Source organism: Pelophylax lessonae, assembly GCF_965119305.1.
Source record: "Pelophylax lessonae genome assembly, chromosome: 9".
Taxonomy (NCBI): domain Eukaryota; kingdom Metazoa; phylum Chordata; class Amphibia; order Anura; family Ranidae; genus Pelophylax; species Pelophylax lessonae.
In genome coordinates this window covers 234,768,024-234,786,218 of record NC_138776.1, presented here as the reverse complement: position 1 = coordinate 234,786,218, position 18,195 = coordinate 234,768,024, and the positions used below count along the sequence as shown (strand labels likewise).

The 18,195-nt window shown below is 46.2% G+C and overlaps 1 protein-coding gene across 1 annotated transcript in view; it reads left to right on the top strand.

Moving 5' to 3' along the window:
• The window catches only part of GDF10 (growth differentiation factor 10), a 57,777-nt gene that overhangs the window by 4,882 nt on the left and 34,700 nt on the right, over positions 1–18,195 (top strand). Inside the window, exon 2 of the mRNA XM_082268220.1 lies at positions 16,448–17,355. Within this exon, the coding sequence (XP_082124346.1) occupies positions 16,448–17,355 (908 nt within the window). The remainder of the gene's footprint in view (positions 1–16,447; positions 17,356–18,195) is intronic.

The window sequence follows — 18,195 nt, the reverse complement described above, 5'->3', positions numbered from 1 at the left end:
ATAGCCAGTCATTGCCGAGTAGCCGGCAGTGGAAAATTGGTAGTTTTTAATCTCTCTGATACTACAAGAGAAATGGAATTAGTCAGGAGCTCCTGATGCTGGACGATGCTTGAACACTAAATCTGGGCTCACACTATGTGCGGCGCGGCTCACAGCAAGGGGTCCGGTGCGTCCCCATTCACCATTTCATGTCCAAATTTTTGTCTGCATGCATGAGACCTTACATTGATACAAGCTGGACCAATGTGTGCCCTACAGATCAGTCCTATACTTGTGAGGGTAGGTAAAAGGAGCGCCCGGTATCCAAATAGAAATAAAATAGAGGTGAATATAAAGTCGTTTTATTGGAAGTGACAAAGCATGATAAAACCAACACGTTCCGGGGAACCGACTCCCCCTTCCTCAGGGCTGCTGCTGTATGCTATGATGGGTGGGGATGTACCCAGTGGTGTATTTTGGTTTTGTGCTGCCCTGGGCAAGACTAAAATCGGATGCCCCCTTCCTATGTAAATTTGCCCCACTCCTTCCTTTTTAATGGATGTGACTCCCTCCAAAATTGAAGGACTACAAGTCCCAGCATGAACCCCTGAGATCTCACGAAAGGGGGGGGGGTGAGAGGGGGTGGGAGAGAGAGAGAGGGGAGTGGGTGAGGGAGGGAGGGAGGGAGGAAGGATGAGAGAGAGGAGGGTGGGTGAGGAAGGGAGAGAGAGAGAGAGGGGGGGAGAGAGGGGAGATGAGATAGGAGATTAGAGACAGAGAGAGAGAGAGGGATGAGAGAGAGAGGGGGGTGAGAGAGAGAGGGAGATGAGAGAGAGATGTGGGGTGAGAGAGAGAGGGGGGTGAGAGAGTGAGAGGGAGGTGAGAAAGAGGGGGATGAGAGAGAGAGAGGGGGGATGAGAGAGAGAGGTGATGAGAGAGAGAGGGGGATGAGAGAGTGAGAGGGAGGTGAGAAAGAGAGGGGGATGAGAGAGAGAGAGAGAGAGAGAGGGGGGATGAGAGAGAGAAAGGGGGGGGGGGTGAGAGAGAGGTGATGAGAGAGAGAGAGGGGGATGAGAGAGAGAAAGAGAGGGGGATGTGAGGGAGAGAGAGATGGGGGGTGAGAGGGGGGATGAGAGAGAGGGGATGAGAGAGAGAGGAGGAATGAGAGAGGGGGATGAGAGAGAGAGAGATAGGGGGATGAGAGAGAAAGGGGGTGAGAGAGAGAGAAGGTGAGAGCGAGAGAGAGAGAGGGGGGTGAGAGAGAGGGGATGAGAGAGAGAGGAGGAATGAGAGAGGGGGATGAGAGAGAGAGATAGGGGGATGAGAGAGAAAGGGGGTGAGAGAGAGAGAAGGTGAGAGAGAGAGAGAGAGAGAGGGGGGATGAGAGAGAGGGGATGAGAGAGAGAGGAGGAATGAGAGAGGGGGATGAGAGAGAGAGATAGGGGGATGAGAGAGAAAGGGGGTGAGAGAGAGAGAAGGTGAGAGCGAGAGAGAGAGAGGGGGGGTGAGAGAGGCAGCTCTAGCAACTAGTGGCCAATAGAGTCTAAGGTGGAGGGGGGCTTTTTTGATGCCCCCCTGCAAAGTGCTGCCCTAGGCCTGACTGCTATATATGCGGCACCGGAATCTAGAAAGATTGCTGTGGCAGCATGGAGCCGGAGTACACAGCAAACGAGCAAATTCTCCCAACATGCCCCCACCGTCACCAACTCACAGACCCCCAACTGACTAGGTGAGTCCAGCGTGGTCTCCCACCTGGAAGAGATACAGATCAGTCCTGGAATTGGACCTTACTCTTTTTTTTTTTGTTGGGTAAGGTCCCTGATGTATAAAGTGGCACCTACTTGTTAAAAATTTTAAATGGATGAGTTTTATAAAAAAAATTAAAATAAAATAAATGTATAACTTTTTGCAGGTAGAAAATGTGTATTAATCAGTGGTGGCTGGTGCTCCATGGGCCGTTAGGGGTGTCAGACAGACCGCACCATAGGGAGGAGGGGGGGGGGCGCAGTTTGGCAGCTTTGCCCTGGGCGCTGGATGACCTTGTCCCGGCAATACACTGGAGTGCTGGGCTGTGGAGGGGGCAGAGCGGCTGGCTCAGGGTGTCAGCAGCATGCTGAGAGGCTGAGCCTGGTGCCGATCCTGCTCTATTGTCGCGGTTTTGTCCGAGTCTGGACTGGCTCTGTGACCTCAGCAGACAGCGGACATCAACCCGATGTGTGCTGAAACCGGGGTCACAGGCGTGCAAAACGAACTGCACTCCTGTGGTTCATAGAGGTACAACCAGCGCTGGGCTGTGGAGGGGATGGAGTGGCCGGCTCAGGCTCTCAATGGCTCAATGAGAGGCTGAGCCGGGTGCCGATTCGGCTCCATGGCTCCGATCTTGCCTGAGTCTGGACCGGCTCCGTGACCTCAGCAGACAGCGGACATCAGCCTGCTGTGTGCTGAAACCGGGGTCACAGGCGTGCAAAAGGAACTGCACTCCTGTGGTCCATAGAAGTACAACCAGCGCTGGGCTGTGGAAAGGACGGAGTGGCCGGCTCAGGCTCTCAGTGGCTCCCTGAGAGGCTGAGCTGGGTGCCGATCCGGCTCCATGGTCCCGATCTTGCCCGAGTCTGGACCGGCTCTGTGACCTCAGCAGACAAGGGACATCAGCCCATTGTGTGCTGAAACCGGGGTCACAGGCGTGCAAAACGAACTGCACTCCTGTGGTTCATAGAGGTACAACCAGCGCTGGGCTGTGGAGGGGATGGAGTGGCCGGCTCAGGCTCTCAATGGCTCAATGAGAGGCTGAGCCGGGTGCCGATCCGGCTCCATGGTCCCGATCTTGCCTGAGTCTGGACCGGCTCCGTGACCTCAGCAGACAGCGGACATCAGCCTGCTGTGTGCTGAAACCGGGGTCACAGGCGTGCAAAAGGAACTGCACTCCTGTGATCCATAGAAGTACCACCAAACAAGCTTTGGCTGTACTTCTCCTTTATGGGGCCATAGCTAGAAAAGTGTCTGTAGAGATTTATTGAATTCCCCCCCGTTGTTTATTACAGCTACATCACTTTTGCAGTGCCAAAAGGTACTCTGTGCTGTTAGCATTTGAATCAATTACAGGACTCCATGGTGCTGATCATGGCGGTAGAGATGTCAGCAGATAAATTTGTCTAGTAGCCAAGGAGAGATCTTCTACTAAAAAAGTCTGGACCTTAATATACTTCTAAATTCAATCCCCAACTGAGGTCACCAAAAGGCTTATAGAATGCCAAGGTGCAAATGAAAATAAAAGAAATTAATACAATTAGTGCCGTCACATTTTTTATTTTCCATGAGAGATGTCTGCCCACCACCATCAGCTGTTGTAGCCCAATGTATGCAGAATACGGCCACTTTCTCAGGTGGGTAAATCAAGCCGATCTGTCTTGTGGTGATGGATATAGATGAACCCTCTCTGCTTTGTGTTCTAGATCAGCCTTTCCCAACCAGAGTGCCCAGCCACCCTGGGGTGCCTTGAGGTTTCTTCAGGGGTGCCTTGGCCTAAAAATTGCCCAAAAATTGTATACAATTTTAGTAGATCTGAGAATCAGTGGGAAAGCCTTCACCAGCACCCAATCACACAGCCGCTTACCAAAGGATATAAACCCCCATTAGAGAGATCCATATAGGCATGATCAGGGCTTTTTTTCTCAGAGAATAGGTGCCGGAAACTCCCCCTTTCTGAGTCAATTCTTGTCTCTGCCCTCTACCCACTTCCAAACACTGTCTTGATTCCACCCCCCACGCACCTCTCAGTACCGCCCCTTTTAGAGGATACAGAGCCAAGTACCATTTTCTGGTGCTAAGTAATTTGTATGGCAACAATAGACCCCCCCCCAGTCACAATAGATGTCCCCCAGCAACAATGGACCCCTGCAAAAAATACCACCCCAGCGCAGCAATAGATCTTGAGCACCATGCAACAGATCTCCCAGCAGCAAGCACCGATAGACTCCTCCCTCAACAGCAAAAGACAATCAACAATTGACCCCCCCCCCCCAGCAACATAAGCACCCCCCCAGCAAACAGAAGCAACAGACGTCCTCAACAACAATAGATCATCATGCAAAAAAGATCCCCTCCAGCAACAATAGATCCCCTAGCAGTCAGCATTGATAGCTCCTCCAGCACACTCCAGCACCCCTTGTCGGTACTAGAGGTGGCGGAACTGTGTTCCCCCGCGTTCCCGCTGAAAAAAAGCCCTGGGCATGATGAATATAATCCTTTGTCACAAAAAGCTCAGTGAAGATCCCAGAGAGATAATCAATATTCCACTTAGAACAGATCCACTTGCAGATCAAGAAGGCACGATTCCACCATTAAGCAAATATACATGTGGAAATAAAATAAATGGCTCCTCATAGGTCAGTCGTATGCATAGATTTATTGTAAAAAATCAACCACTTACAGTTAAAAAAACGCTGATCCACACTGGAAATCGACCACCATTAAAACCTTCTAGCTGCCGGTGTTCTAAAATTTAGTCGGACCTATGAAAATTCCGGACCTTCGTCACTTCCGGTGACACTACGTCATAACCCAGCTGCTGCGAGCCCCGGTGCGCATGCGCACAAGGCATTTTCAAGTTCCGATTAAATTCTAAGACTTACGATCAGCTGAGAGGAGGAGGAGGGGCTGAGGTGGGAGGCACACATCGCCGCGGGATAATGTTTCAACACCGCCGCGCAGAGCTGACTTAGAGGAGGCGGGAAGGAAGTGAATACTCATACTAAATAGTCATGATAAAAAAATAATAAGAAATACTAAACTTTTTTTATCATGACTATTTAGTGTGAGTATTCACTTCCTTCCCGCCTCCTCTAAGTCAGCTCTGCGCGGCGGTGTTGTAACATTTTCCCGCAGCGATGTGTGCCTCCCACCTTAGCCCCTCCTCCTCCTCTCAGCTGTTCGTAAGTCTTAGAATTTAATCGGACCTTGAAAATCGGACCTTGAAAATGGCTTGCAACAGCTGGTGGTGTCGGAGCGTCCCCCGAAAGTGACGAGGGTCCGGAATTTTCACGGGTTCGACTAAATTTTAGAACACCGGCATCCTAACGACCAATGGCATCATCAGTTGATATGGAGGATGCCAGTTGCCTGCACAGCATCCCCGAAATCCCCCTCCCCTGCCCCCCTCCATCAGTGTTGGGGTCACATTAGCTGAGTGATGAAAAAAAACTAAGGGAGAAAAGAAACATTGGAATACTAGTCAGTACCAAAAGTGTATTTCCTTTGGAAGAATAAATCACCTCTAATGTTGGGTGTCCTACTTGTGTGGATGTTGCTTCTCTATGTAAAATTATTAGAATAGTTTTTACATTTTAGAATGGGATGCCTTGAGACTGTCCATGGTTTTTAAAGAGTGCCTCGAGATTGGCCATCATTTTTAGCGTGCCTCGACTGAAAAAAGGTTGAGAAACACTGTTCTAGATATTGGTTGGCACGATGTCTGTAGGAGATGGAAATCAGACAAGAGGCCGTACCTCCTATATTACTCTATGTGTCCTGATTCTACATACCCCCCCACCTTGGTGGAGCTCCTCTGCTGATAGCAGGGTTGTTTATGTCTATGTTTAGTTGGCAGTTGATATTTTCTTTCTATACTGTTTTGTCTATTTCACAGATAATCCATGATCTGCCCTCATATGTCTGCTTTTTATTTACATTTTTTTTAACTGCACAACTGTGCAAGAGTCAGATAGTCCATTAAATGTTTTTTAGAGGCACCATCTAACTGAGAGATTGAAAATATTTCTAAACGCAAGACAAAAAACGTAATATATGTCAGCTTACCTGTCGTTAACCACTTAAGCCCCGGAAGATTTTACCCCCTTCCTGACCAGGGCCTATTTTGCGATTCGGCACTGCGTGATTTTAACGGAGAATTGCGCGGTCGTGCGACGCTGTACCCAAATGAAATTGACGTCCTTTTTTTCCCACAAACAGAGCTTTCTTTTGGTGGTATTTGATCACCTGTGTGCTTTTTTGATCATGCGCTATAAACAAAAAAAGAGCGACAATTTTGCAAAAATAACAATATTTTTCACATTTTTTTATATGAAATTCAAAATCAAAATTTTTTAACATTTTAGGCCAATTTGTTTTCTGCTACATATGTTTGGTAAAAAAAATCGCAAAAAGCGTATTTTGATTGGTTTGCGCAAAAGTTATTGCGTTTACTAACTAAGGGAAAGATTTTTGTCATTTTTATTGGGTTTTTTTTTTAACGAGTAATGGCGGCGATCTGCGATTTTTTTTGCGGCACTGCGACAGATCGGACCCTTGACTGACATTTTTGACACTTTTGGGGTTACCAGTGACATTACTACAGTAATCAGTGCTATACATATGCACTGTTACTGTAAAAATGACACTGGCAGAGAAGGGGTTAACTTTATTGGAGAGGGAGGGGTTAAGTGTGTCCCTAGGGGCGTGCTTCTAACTGTGATTGGATGTCGCTTGTGATGTAACAGCAGAGATCTACGCTCCTAAATAGCAGGACCGTATGATCTCCATTCTTACATAGGGGAGAATGACAGGCGGCTTTGTTTACATTAGCCGCCTGCCTTTCTCCCGGTGTAACCGACGATCACGAGTGACCGGTGGACATCGGGTCCGCTGGGCACACGCGCGGGGGGGTCCGTGACCGAGCGGGAGCGCGCCTCCAGCGGCACGAGCTCACTCCCTAGAGCCTCACAGACTAGTGACGTAGTACTACGTCACTTTGCCTGTGAGGGGCTGACCGCCGCAGTAAATAGTCGTGCGGCGGTCGGCAAGTGGTTAAATGTGGTGGCTGCATTAAGGGGACCCCAACTCCGCATGGAGGAGCAGTTACGATGCCTTTGGACAGCAGCATTGTCACCCTGTGGTGAAGGCACTGGTACAGTGCATCCAGAAAGTATTCCCAGAACTTAATTTTTTCCTCTTGCATGGTACAACCTTATTTATTCCTAAATGGATTCAATTCATTATTTTCCTCAAAATTCTGCAAACAATACCGCATATATACAACGTGAAAGAAGTTTGTTTGAAATCCTTGCAAATGTATTAAAAATAAAAAACCAAAAAAATAAAAATCACATGTACATTTAGTATTCACAGCCTTTGCCATGGCACTCAAAATTAAGCTCAGATGTATCCTGTTTCCACTGATCATCCTTAAGATACTTCTACAACTTGATTGGAATCCACCTGTGGTATATTCAGTTGATTGGACAAGATTTGGAAAGGCACACACCTGTCTATATAAGGTCCCACAGTTAACAATGCATGTCAGAGCACAAACCAAGCCATGAAGTCCAAGGAATTGTCTGTAGACCTTCAAGACAGGATTGTATGGAGGCACAGATCTGGGGAAGGATACAGAAACATTTCTGCAGCATTGAAGGTCCCAATGAGCACAGTGGCCTCCATCATCTTAAAATGGAAGAAGTTTGGAACCATCAGGACTCTACCTGGAGCGGGCCGCCTGGCCAAAATGAGCGATTGGAGGAGAAGAGCCTTAGTCAGGAAGGTGACCAAGAACCCCAATGGTCACTCTAACAGAGCTCCAGCGTTTCTCTGTGGAGAGAAGAACCTTCCAGAAGAATAACCATCACGCCTGTATGGTAGAGTGGCCATATGGAAGCAACTCCACCGTAAAAGGCACATGACGGCCCTCCTGGAGTTTGCCAAAAGGCACCTGAAGGGCTCTAAGACCTTTAGAAACAAAATGATCTCATCTGATGAAACTAAGATTGAACTCTTTGGCCTGAATTGCAAGCGTCATGTCTGGAGGAAACCAGGCACCACCTGGCCTATGCCATCCCTACATTGAAGCACGGTGGTGGCAGCATCATGCTGTGAGGATGTATTTCCGCGCCAGGAACTGGGAGACTAGTCAGGATCGAGGGAAAGATGAATGCAGCAATGTACAGAGACATCCTTCATGAAAACCTGCTCCAGAGTGCTGTGGACCTCAGAGTGGGGCAAATGCTCAACTTCCAACAGGACAACGACCCTAAAGCCTCGTACACACGCACCGATTGTTGGCCGACCGACCGGCCGTCTTTTGTCCAGTGTTGTTGTGTTGGTTGAAATGTGCTCTAGACTGCACACTAATTTTGTCGGCCAACTGCAGAAGTGATGTCATGTTTTGGTCTACTTTCCGTGTGTTTTTTCTTCTCTGAGCATGCCCAGTCTTGCTCATCTGACTTTTGTCGGCCGAAATCTGTACTGACTGACGTATAATCGGCTGTTCTGGTGACGGCCAACAAAAAATTTATAGCATGCACACCAGATTTTGTTCGGCCGAAAAGTCGCAGTCGGTTGTCGGAAGCATCATACTAACAAGCCGACAATCGGCCGATCGGACGTTGGCCGAAAATTACGGCCAACAATCGGTGCGTGTGTATGGGGCTTTAGCACACAGCCAAGATAACAAAGGAGTGGGTACGGGACAACTCTGTAAAATGTCTTTGAGTGGCGCAGTCAGAGCCAAGACTTGAACCCGATTGAACATCTATGCAGAGATCTGAAAATGGCTGACGCCCTCCATCCAACCTGATGGAGCTTGAGAGGTCCTACAAAGAAGAATGGGAGAAACTTCCCAAAAATAGGTGTGTTAAGCTTGTAGCATCATACTCCAAAAGACTTGAGGCTGTACTTGGTGCCAAAGGGGCTTCAACAAAGTATTAAGCAAAGGCTGTGAATACTTCCGAACATGGGATTTTTTTCGCTTTTTTATTTTTTAAAAATTTGCAAAGATTTCAAACAAACTTCTTTCATGGTGTCATTATGGGGTACTGTTTGTAGAATTTTGAGGAAAATAATGAATTTAAATAAATTTAGAAATAAGACCGTAACATAACAAAATGTGGAAAAAGTGAATACTTTCCGAAATGACTGTAAATGCATTAGCAGAGTTAGATGCTGAGACAAAACAGAAAACAGCCGCTCAGGTGAGGCGAAGCACTCCGGTGCCGATCAGATCTGCTGTCCAGTGATCAAGTATTCAAGAGAAAACGTTTTGACCGCACTCAGGAGTAAATAAACTTATAGTGTTTATTCCCATAAACTAGAAACACAAGTGCATTACACAGTCATGGGATAGGTTGACGCGTTTCACGACTCTGTCGGTCGCTTACTCATAACCCTGAGAGTTAGATGGACTTGACTAACAATTTAAAGCTGAACTCCATCTAATGCTTTATTCACAGGAACAGTACAGATTTTACTTTTGTGACAAATAAACAAAAGCTGACCATTGTAAGCATCCCTGTCAGTGTTTAATGGTTTGTCTTAACCCTCTAACCGCCACTTTTGCTGGACAACCTGGTCTGTTAAAATAAGTTGAAAAATAACAGACCTACTCTCAGGGGCAGACTGGCAACTTTTGGTCCAGGGGGCAAGTACAAACCAGAGGCCCATGGTGCAGCGACTCAGCCCCCCTCTCCCTCTTCCCATCCTCCTCCTGACCCCCCATTCCAGGCTGAAGTCCTGCTCCAGGTACCCTCTACTCACCGGCTGAATTTGGGTTCCCAACCTGGCCAACAGGGGTTGGATGGAGGGAGCTGGGACAGCTCAGTTAGGGCTGGCCAGGGGAGGAGAGTCTCAAGTGGAACCAGCCTCTGCTCAGACACCATCCATGCTGGGGAGGGAGGCCTGTCCATGTCTTCATCCCACACTCAGTAGGTCAGTGGCAGAGACTTTTTACTTCTCTTCACCAGGGATCCTTTAGGCATGTATGTGGCAGAAACGGTGCAGCCCTTTTACAGGACATCAGAGTGGCCCAGGGGGCAATTGCCCCCCTGCCCCCTGGCCCAGTCCTCCCTTGCCTGCTCTCCAGATCACCAGGTGAAAATAATAGAGAAAGAAAAACTAAAATAAGAAAACTAATGCAACCACTAAATCTAAGAATTAGTAAGCGGCAATTTAATACATTTTTGTTATCGGGTTTACCACTTTAATCCTAAGTATAGGTTTTCTTGATAATAATTGCATGCAAAAAGCAGTTTATCAGTCTATTACAAGGGTGGGAAACCTACGTCCCGGGGGCCGTATGCGGCCCTTGAAGTAATTTGGTCCGGCCCCCCATGCAGCTGAGTCTGTGTCTCTCAGCTGATCTGTCAGAACGGAGCCAATGCTTCCTGTATAGTTCTGGCTCCATTGTGACAGTCTGAGTGAGTCACAGGCGGAGTGATATCAAATGCACTCCTCCTGTGACCAATACAGGAAACATCGCCTCTTCCTCCAGCACGGCGCCGCTGCTAGCCAGCATTTCCCGCCAGCAGCACACACAGCAGTACCAGCCAGAGCCAGCAGTAACAGCCAGAGCCAGCAGTACTCACAGCAGTAATAAGGCAGTACCAGCCAGAACCAGCAGCACCAGCCAGAGTCAGCAGTACCCACAGCAGAACCAGCAGTACCCATAGTACCCACAGCAGTACCAGCCAGCAGTACCCACAGCAATACCAGCCTGAGCCAGCAGTACCAGCCAGCAGTACCAGCCTGAGCCAGCAGTACCCAAGGCAGTACCTACAGCACAGTACCAGCCTGAATCAGCAATACCCACAGCAGTACCAGCCTGAGCCAGCAGTACCCACAGCAGTACCCACAGCACAGTACCAGCCAGCTGTGCCCACCAGCATTACCCGCCAGCAGTTCTTTTCAAAACTTACCACCACAAAGTCGACTGCGCTCCAGACTAACCGACGCAAACCTGGAAAACCAGTTGCGAGTAGCAACATCATCAATACCAGCTAACATCACACACCTCACCAAAGAGAAGCAGTTGCAGCCATCACATTAGGGGTGAGTTAAAGCGGAGTTCCGGGCACAAAAACAATATTTTTTTTTGTGCCCCTCCGCTAGGTAGACCTCACCTGAAAAGGAATTGGATAGTTATTTTTTTTTTTGTTTACTTACCTTATAATTGGAGATCGAAGATACTCACCTCAGAGTACTTCCTCCCTCGGAGCCGCGGCTCACCCCGTCACTTCCTGTCTCGCTATGATTCCTGGGAGCTGAACGTCATAGCTCCCAGGAATCAATGCGACGGCACCGCCCCCGCTCGTCACTTCCTGTCTCGCTATGATTCCTGGGAGCTGAACGTCATCGCTACCAGGAATCAATGCGACGGCACCGACCCGCTCGTCATTTCCGGGGCGACGCCGCATTCCCCTGCTAAACAGCTTCTGGGCATGCCCAGAAGCTGTGGAGGAATGCAGCGCCGCACCGGAAGTGACGAGAGGGGCCGGTGCGGCGCATTCTGGGACAAGAAGACGCGGAAGAAGACACAGAAGAGGACCGCGCCGGCTTCAGCTGCCCACAAGAAAGATGGAAACGCTGTGGAAGAAATTTTCTAAGTAAGTATTTCTTCTATAAGGTAAGTGCGAACCGGGACAGATCAGAGGCTAGCCATTGTGGAATGTGCTAGCCCTGACTGTCCCGGGGGTATGTTTAGTAAAAAATGACTTCTGTGCCCGGAACTCCGCTTTAATTAAATGTTTGACCAAATATAACAGGCACATTTTTTAAGTTGATAATTTTGTACGGCCCCCGAATGATTTTATAAATACCCAAATGGCCCTTGGCAGAAAAAAGGTTCCCCACCCCTGGTCTATTACCTAATAGATGAGCAGTTTTTGGATCTGTTATACTCCACAAGCTTCATTTGTCATAGTTTTGAGTGTTTTCAGAAGAGTCGTGAGAGTGGAATGGTCGCCACTTTGTAAGGGACATGTATTGCCATAGAGCTGTGTGTAATCTAATCATTGTTATTTCTGTTTGGAGGAATCCTGCAATAAAAGTCCTTACTGTCTGCTCCTGGTCTGTGAACCATGCCCGAGAAATGGGGGACTAATTACATCCATCTGTCAAGTCACCTCACTGCCTGGGAAAGCAGTCATTAGAAATAATATACCTAATACAGTCAAGGTCTTATGATGTAAGCAGGGAACTCTGAGAAGTCATTATTCCAGGGTACTATTTACCGTCAAATCCACTTCCTTCCATAGGATCCCCTTCATTTCCCTGCCAGGGGCTGGGGAGCAAATTAAGGGTGTTCACCGCCTGCGTCTTTAGCCTGGCATGGGAGTGACACTAAACTCTAGTTTTAAAAAAAATAAAGTTTTATTTAAGTTACTCTTAACTTAGATGACAAAACCTTCTATTGATCTCTCCCTCCTCCAAATCTCCAATTTTATTTTTTGCAATCTAACTTCCCGTTTAACCACTTTAGGACCGGAGGATTTTCCTGCTTTACGTCCAGGCCACTTTTTGCAATTCGGCACTGTGCGACTTTAACTGACAATTGCGCGGTCATGCAACGCCATACCCAAACTAAATTTACGTCATTTTTTTTCCCACAAACAGAGCTTTCTTTTGGTGGGATTTGATCACCTGTGCGATTTTTATTTTTTGCTATATTAATTAAAAAATACGACAATTTTGAAAAAATAACAATATTTTTCTATTTTGACAGCTAAAAAATATCCAATATATTCAATTTTTGTCATATATTTAGGCCAAAATGTATTTAGCTACATGTCTTTGACAAAAAAAATTCTCAATGAGCGTATTTTTAACCGCTTTAAGACCGGAAGGTTTTACCCCCTTCCTGACCAGGGCCTATTTTGCGATTCGGCACTGCATTATTTTAACGGACAATTGCGCGGTCGTATGATGCTGTACCTAAATTAAATTTATGTCCTTTTTTTCCCCACAAATAGAGCTTTCTTTTGGTGGTATTTGATCACCTGTGCCATTTTTATTTTTTGCGCTATAAACATAAAAAGAGCGACAATTTTGAAAAAATAACAATATTTTTCACATTTTTTTATATGAAATCCCCCCCCCCCCCCAAAATGTAAAAATCTAAATTTTTTAACATTTTAGGCCAATTTGTTTTCTGCTACCTATTTTTGGTAAAAAAAATTGCAATAAGCGTATTTTGATTGGTTTGCGCAAAAGTTATCGCAGCTACTAACTACGGGAAATTTATGTAATTTTTATTGTTTTTTTTTTTTAACTAGTAATGGCGGCGATCTGCGTTTTTTTTTTTTGCGGGACTGCGACATTGCGGCGGACAGATCGGACCCTTGACTGACATTTTTGACACTTTTGGGGGTACCAGTGACATTACTACAGTAATCAGTGCTATAAATATGCACTGTTACTGTAAGAATGATACTGGCAGGGAAGGGGTTAACTTTTATTGGTGATGTATGCCTGGTGCTTACTGACGTGTGTGGGGGGAGGGGACTGAGTGACACAGGGACAGATCGCAGGTTCAGCTATGTTGAATCCTGCAATCTGTCACTGCCTGTCACTTAGGAGATCCGCCCGCTTTGTTTACACAAGCGGGCTGATCTCCACACTCGATCCCCCGACGATCAGGGAAGAGCGGTGGTGACAGCAGTGCCATTTTGGACATAGCGACTGGCTGTGGCTTCCTGAGGAACCACAGTAGGCTCCCCACTGCACATGCGCAAACTAGGAAGGATCCTTCTGGGGCATGTGATGTGTCCCAGGAGGCTGCAAAAGAAGAGGCGGGGGGGGGGGGGGCAAGGAGCACCATCCTGGCCTAGGTGAAGATTGCAGAAGTGGAAGCAGGTATCAATACAAATTGGTACTCACCCCCCCCCCCCTATAAAAACTAAAACCTGTAGCTCTATTACAGGCTGGGAGAGGGAGTAATCCAGCAGAACTTCACGTTTTAAATGAAGTTCCATTTTAATGTAGAAACAGGTTATTAGGAGTTTAAACCACATAATATGCAGACTGGTGGTTTGGGATTAAAAGCACATTCTCTGGAAAGAGGCAAATGTGGGGTTAATTCACATAAATTGGGGACCGGTCATTGAGGGCTTATTGCATGTAAGATGGGGTCTGTTCACTGATGACCTAATAGTTATATACTATAGAGCTAGCTAAGAACGTGACATTTACCCTCTAATACTCACCCCACTGCCTAACCCTCAACAAAAAGGCATTACACCAGGGGTCTCCAAACTGGCTTGTGGGCCGAATGTGGCCATTTGATTGCCTTTATCCAGCCCTTGGGGCACTATTCCTTCCATTGACACCAAAGATTGGGGACTATTCCGCCCACTGACAACAATGGGGTAATATTCCTCCAACTAACACAAGAGATGGGGGACTAATTCTTCCAATGACACCAATTATGGAACACTATTCCTCCCACTGACACCAATGATGTCATTTTTTTACTTCTACTGATCACTAAGCCCATGGAATGGTTTACTCCCATCGATGCCAGAGCATGTTCTACTCCCACTGGCCACAGTTCAGCACCCCTAAAGTTCAAAGGGTCGTAAACTGGCCTTTGTTTCAAAAGTTTGGAGGCCTCTGCATTCAATTTTGTGTCACTAGATCCTTCCTATTCTTTTGAATACCAGTGCCTATCAGAACCACGCCCCGGACGACGTCACGTATGACGAAATCGGTCGGGCGGTACTGGATGCACAGCTGTCACGCCCCCTAGACGCCGGCTTTTCCATACACGCGGGACGCCGCGGTTTGCCTTGTCTATGATGTGCCTTTTACAAGTTTTCTCATTGTAAGTGCAATTTTTAATAAACTTCTTGTGTGTTCTAACGGGATTACGCTATGTGCATTTCATATCCTTCTATACACATGTGACAACATTCCCGGAGTTCTAAGTCTCACACGGTGTAGGGGAGCATACCTGGCTTCCTGGTTCCCGAAGGATGCGATACATTTGGATCTATATCTAAGCGTTTGTGGCCGTTCCATTAACATATATCACGGGTGTATTCCTGCCTTCACCTTGGGATTCAAGCCTCCCGCTCTGACATCACCTTTCTGGGACTTGTGCACCTTTTGTTGTATTCACTTTATCATTTCATGGACTTTATATTCATTTATACACTCATTTCTTTCACTCAATGTACTTTTTATTCATTTTTAATATTCAGTTTTTTATCTATTTGAGTATTTAGTTTCATCTAATTCAAATATTCACATTTGTATGGGTTGCACCATATGTGATAGCGCTGCACTATTTTTTGTTTTTTATTGTCTGATTTACTATTGATCAAGTGTTTTTCGCTGCTTTCCTAATCATAATTTTTCACGTTCATTCACAATTTATTTTTAGTGATTTGTATTACTCTCATCGATGCCAGAGCATTTTCTACTCCCACTGGCCACAGTTCAGCCCCCCTAAAGTTCAAAGGGCCGTAAACTGGCCTTTGTTTCAAAAGTTTGGAGACCTCTGCATTTAATTTTGTGTCACTAGATCCTACCTATTCTTTTGAATACCAGTGCCTATCAGTGTACAGGTACTATTGAAAATTGTTAGGTTCAGGGGCTTACACAGAAATAAATTATGTTAAAGGTTTTAATGATTTCAGTTGCTGCTCAGCAACCACTGTCAAGCTGTTCCTCCATGTGGCAAGTCCAGTACTGGTTCTTATGGCGCTTTTCCACTGCATGGAACCGTACCGGTTCGGCACCCTTTTGTGCTTTTCCACTGCTGGTACCGCATGGTATAGGGTCGGAACGGTTCGGTACGGTACGGTATAGGTTTGCTTTTCCACTGCATGGAACCGAACGGTACGGTACGGTACGGCCCTGAAAAAACAGTACCTACTCGATTGTGGTTCCAACAGGTACCAAACTGGTACCATATCCCACAATCCTTTGCATGCAGTCACTACTAGCCACTGATTGGTCAGAGAATCCCACCCACCCCGTTGTTATCCCACCCACTTAACTTTAGTACTGCTTTAGTGGAAAAGCAAACCTATACCGTACCGTACCGAACCGTTCCAACCCTATACCATGCGGTACCAGCAGTGGAAAAGCAAACCAGGCCAAGCAGGGCCGAGTAGAGCCGAGCCGGTACTAGCCGGTACTTGCAGTGGAAAAGTGCCATAATATAGACCTGTGAAGTCACATCCAAATTTCATCCTGTGTTGAGCCGTGATGAAGGGGGAATAGTGTTGCCCCCGAAAAAGCGTAGGATGTTTTTTTCATCAGCAATTAATAATATCTTGCACTCTTTTATGCGGTTTTAGTCTGGCACTCCTTTCTGATTTTCTGTGGTTTGAAATGCTGTTGGGTGCCCATCAAAAGAAGCCTTGCTGTGCGAAAGCCGCCTCGCCAGAGCCATTGAGCTTATTTGAAGTTTTCCTTCATCTGACTATACTTGCAAGTCTAAAAGTTCCCAGCAAGTCTTTGGGTAGGTTGTTCTGGAGTTCCTCTGTTTTTATGACAGTGACAAGGCTTTTTTTAATTAAGTAAGATATGTGCTACAATTTAGAAATTTGAATGACAAATACTTCTATGCATAGCTCAATTATGCAAACACATTGAAGAGCTTGAATGCATCTACCCAGGATGTCTAGCGGTTAAACCATCCATAAAAAATAGATTGACAGTAAACGGGTCTTCATTAACCTAAAGCTACTTTCTCTTCCAGATTTCTTGGCACCTCGTCCCACGTACCTCTTCAATTTAACTTCTCTCCAATCATCTGAAGTTATCTTGGCTGCCACTCTCCATTTCGGACCTGACAAAAGCCCTAGACCTCCTAGAGACTCCTTCTGCAAACGTTCCAAAAATGCTTCTTGTCGCCTCTTGCTGTCATCTCCATCCCAGAAGATCAGCGTCACCTTTCGAAGCCTTCTTCACCACACAGACTTGGGTATGGTAAAATGGAACGTCAGCAGCGCTGTGCCCTATAAAAAGGGGGTCTGGCACACCAAAGACATAACAAGCATTATCAAGGAGGCCCAACATCAACAAGACTTGTTTATTTCTGCTGAGATTGACTTTGGACATAAACTTCCTACAATCTTTGAGACTAACCCTAGTGATGTTCCATATATCCTGGTATTTGCTAATGATAGAGCAATTTCAGAACCCAATAGTGTGGCTTTGACCTTGCAGAGATATGACCCATTTCAATCCAATGGTGGAGACCCAAAGCAAGGGTCCAATGCATCTTCAGAGAGCAGAGTGAAGAGGGAAATGCCATATGTGACTTCCAACCATGATAATGAACTGCCGGATGTCAAGTATGTACGTTACAGCAAACAGGACTTGTGGGAGGGCACGTACAAAGCACTTAAGCAAAAACCTCCAAAGAAAGAAAAGAAAAAGAAGGGTCCCGAAAGTTTGGACACGGTTTTAAAATCTCCAGTGCTGCACTTTGATGAAAGAACCATGAAAAAAGCACGAAGGCGCCAGTGGGATGAACCTAGAGTTTGCTCTCGACGATACTTAAAAGTAGACTTTGCTGACATTGGGTGGAGTGAATGGATTATATCTCCTAAATCATTTGATGCTTACTACTGCTCTGGAATTTGCGAATTCCCCATGCCAAAAGTAAGTGATGGGTATATTTGTACAATATATAAATATGAAATCCAGGTAAGCTGCTTAACAGACAGTTCAAATACATACCTGTTGACTGTTTACCTTCCAAATGATTTGCTTCTTGCCTGGGATGCTGTAGACCATGGGTGTCCAACCTTTTGGCTTCTCTGGGCCACATTGAGTGTAGAGACATTTTCTCAGGCCGCATATAAAATATATACTATAGTTAAGGTATATAAGTAATAAAATGCCGCCGCGCCCTTCCCACGCTGACGCCCCCCCCCCCCCCCCCCCAGCATTAATTTAACACAACTAGAGGATGATCCCTTCCGAGGCAGCCTCTGCCTACAGTTAGTTGGAAGCCGCTGTGGCCTTGCCCCCGACTCAACTTCCTTCCTCCCCAGCAAAAAATAAAAAATAAATTGTCAGGGGGCAGTGGGCCGCATTGCCTGCGGTTCTGGGCAACCCAATAAGTAAGGAATACATTTCCAATAAGGAAATGTATATTGAAAACAACACAAACATACCCTCCAAGGGAAAAGTGGACTTTCAAAGGCACAAAGTAGGATGTATGACTCAAAATATAAAAGAAAAACAATCTTTATTGGTTACATAATAAAATTAGGTAGAGAGTGGCCAAAAGAGGTCACTCCTACATAGACAAAAAAGACTATACATAACATCAAAGAAAAAGACATATTAAAAACAAGGCCAATAACATATGGTAATGCATTCAAGAGTACTGTGCATTTATAATTGGTAAATTATTTCTACTTGACTGATGCAAGGAATGCTCGATTAACAGGTCTACGCGTTTCGCAGTATGCTTCTTCTTCAGGACCTTTATTA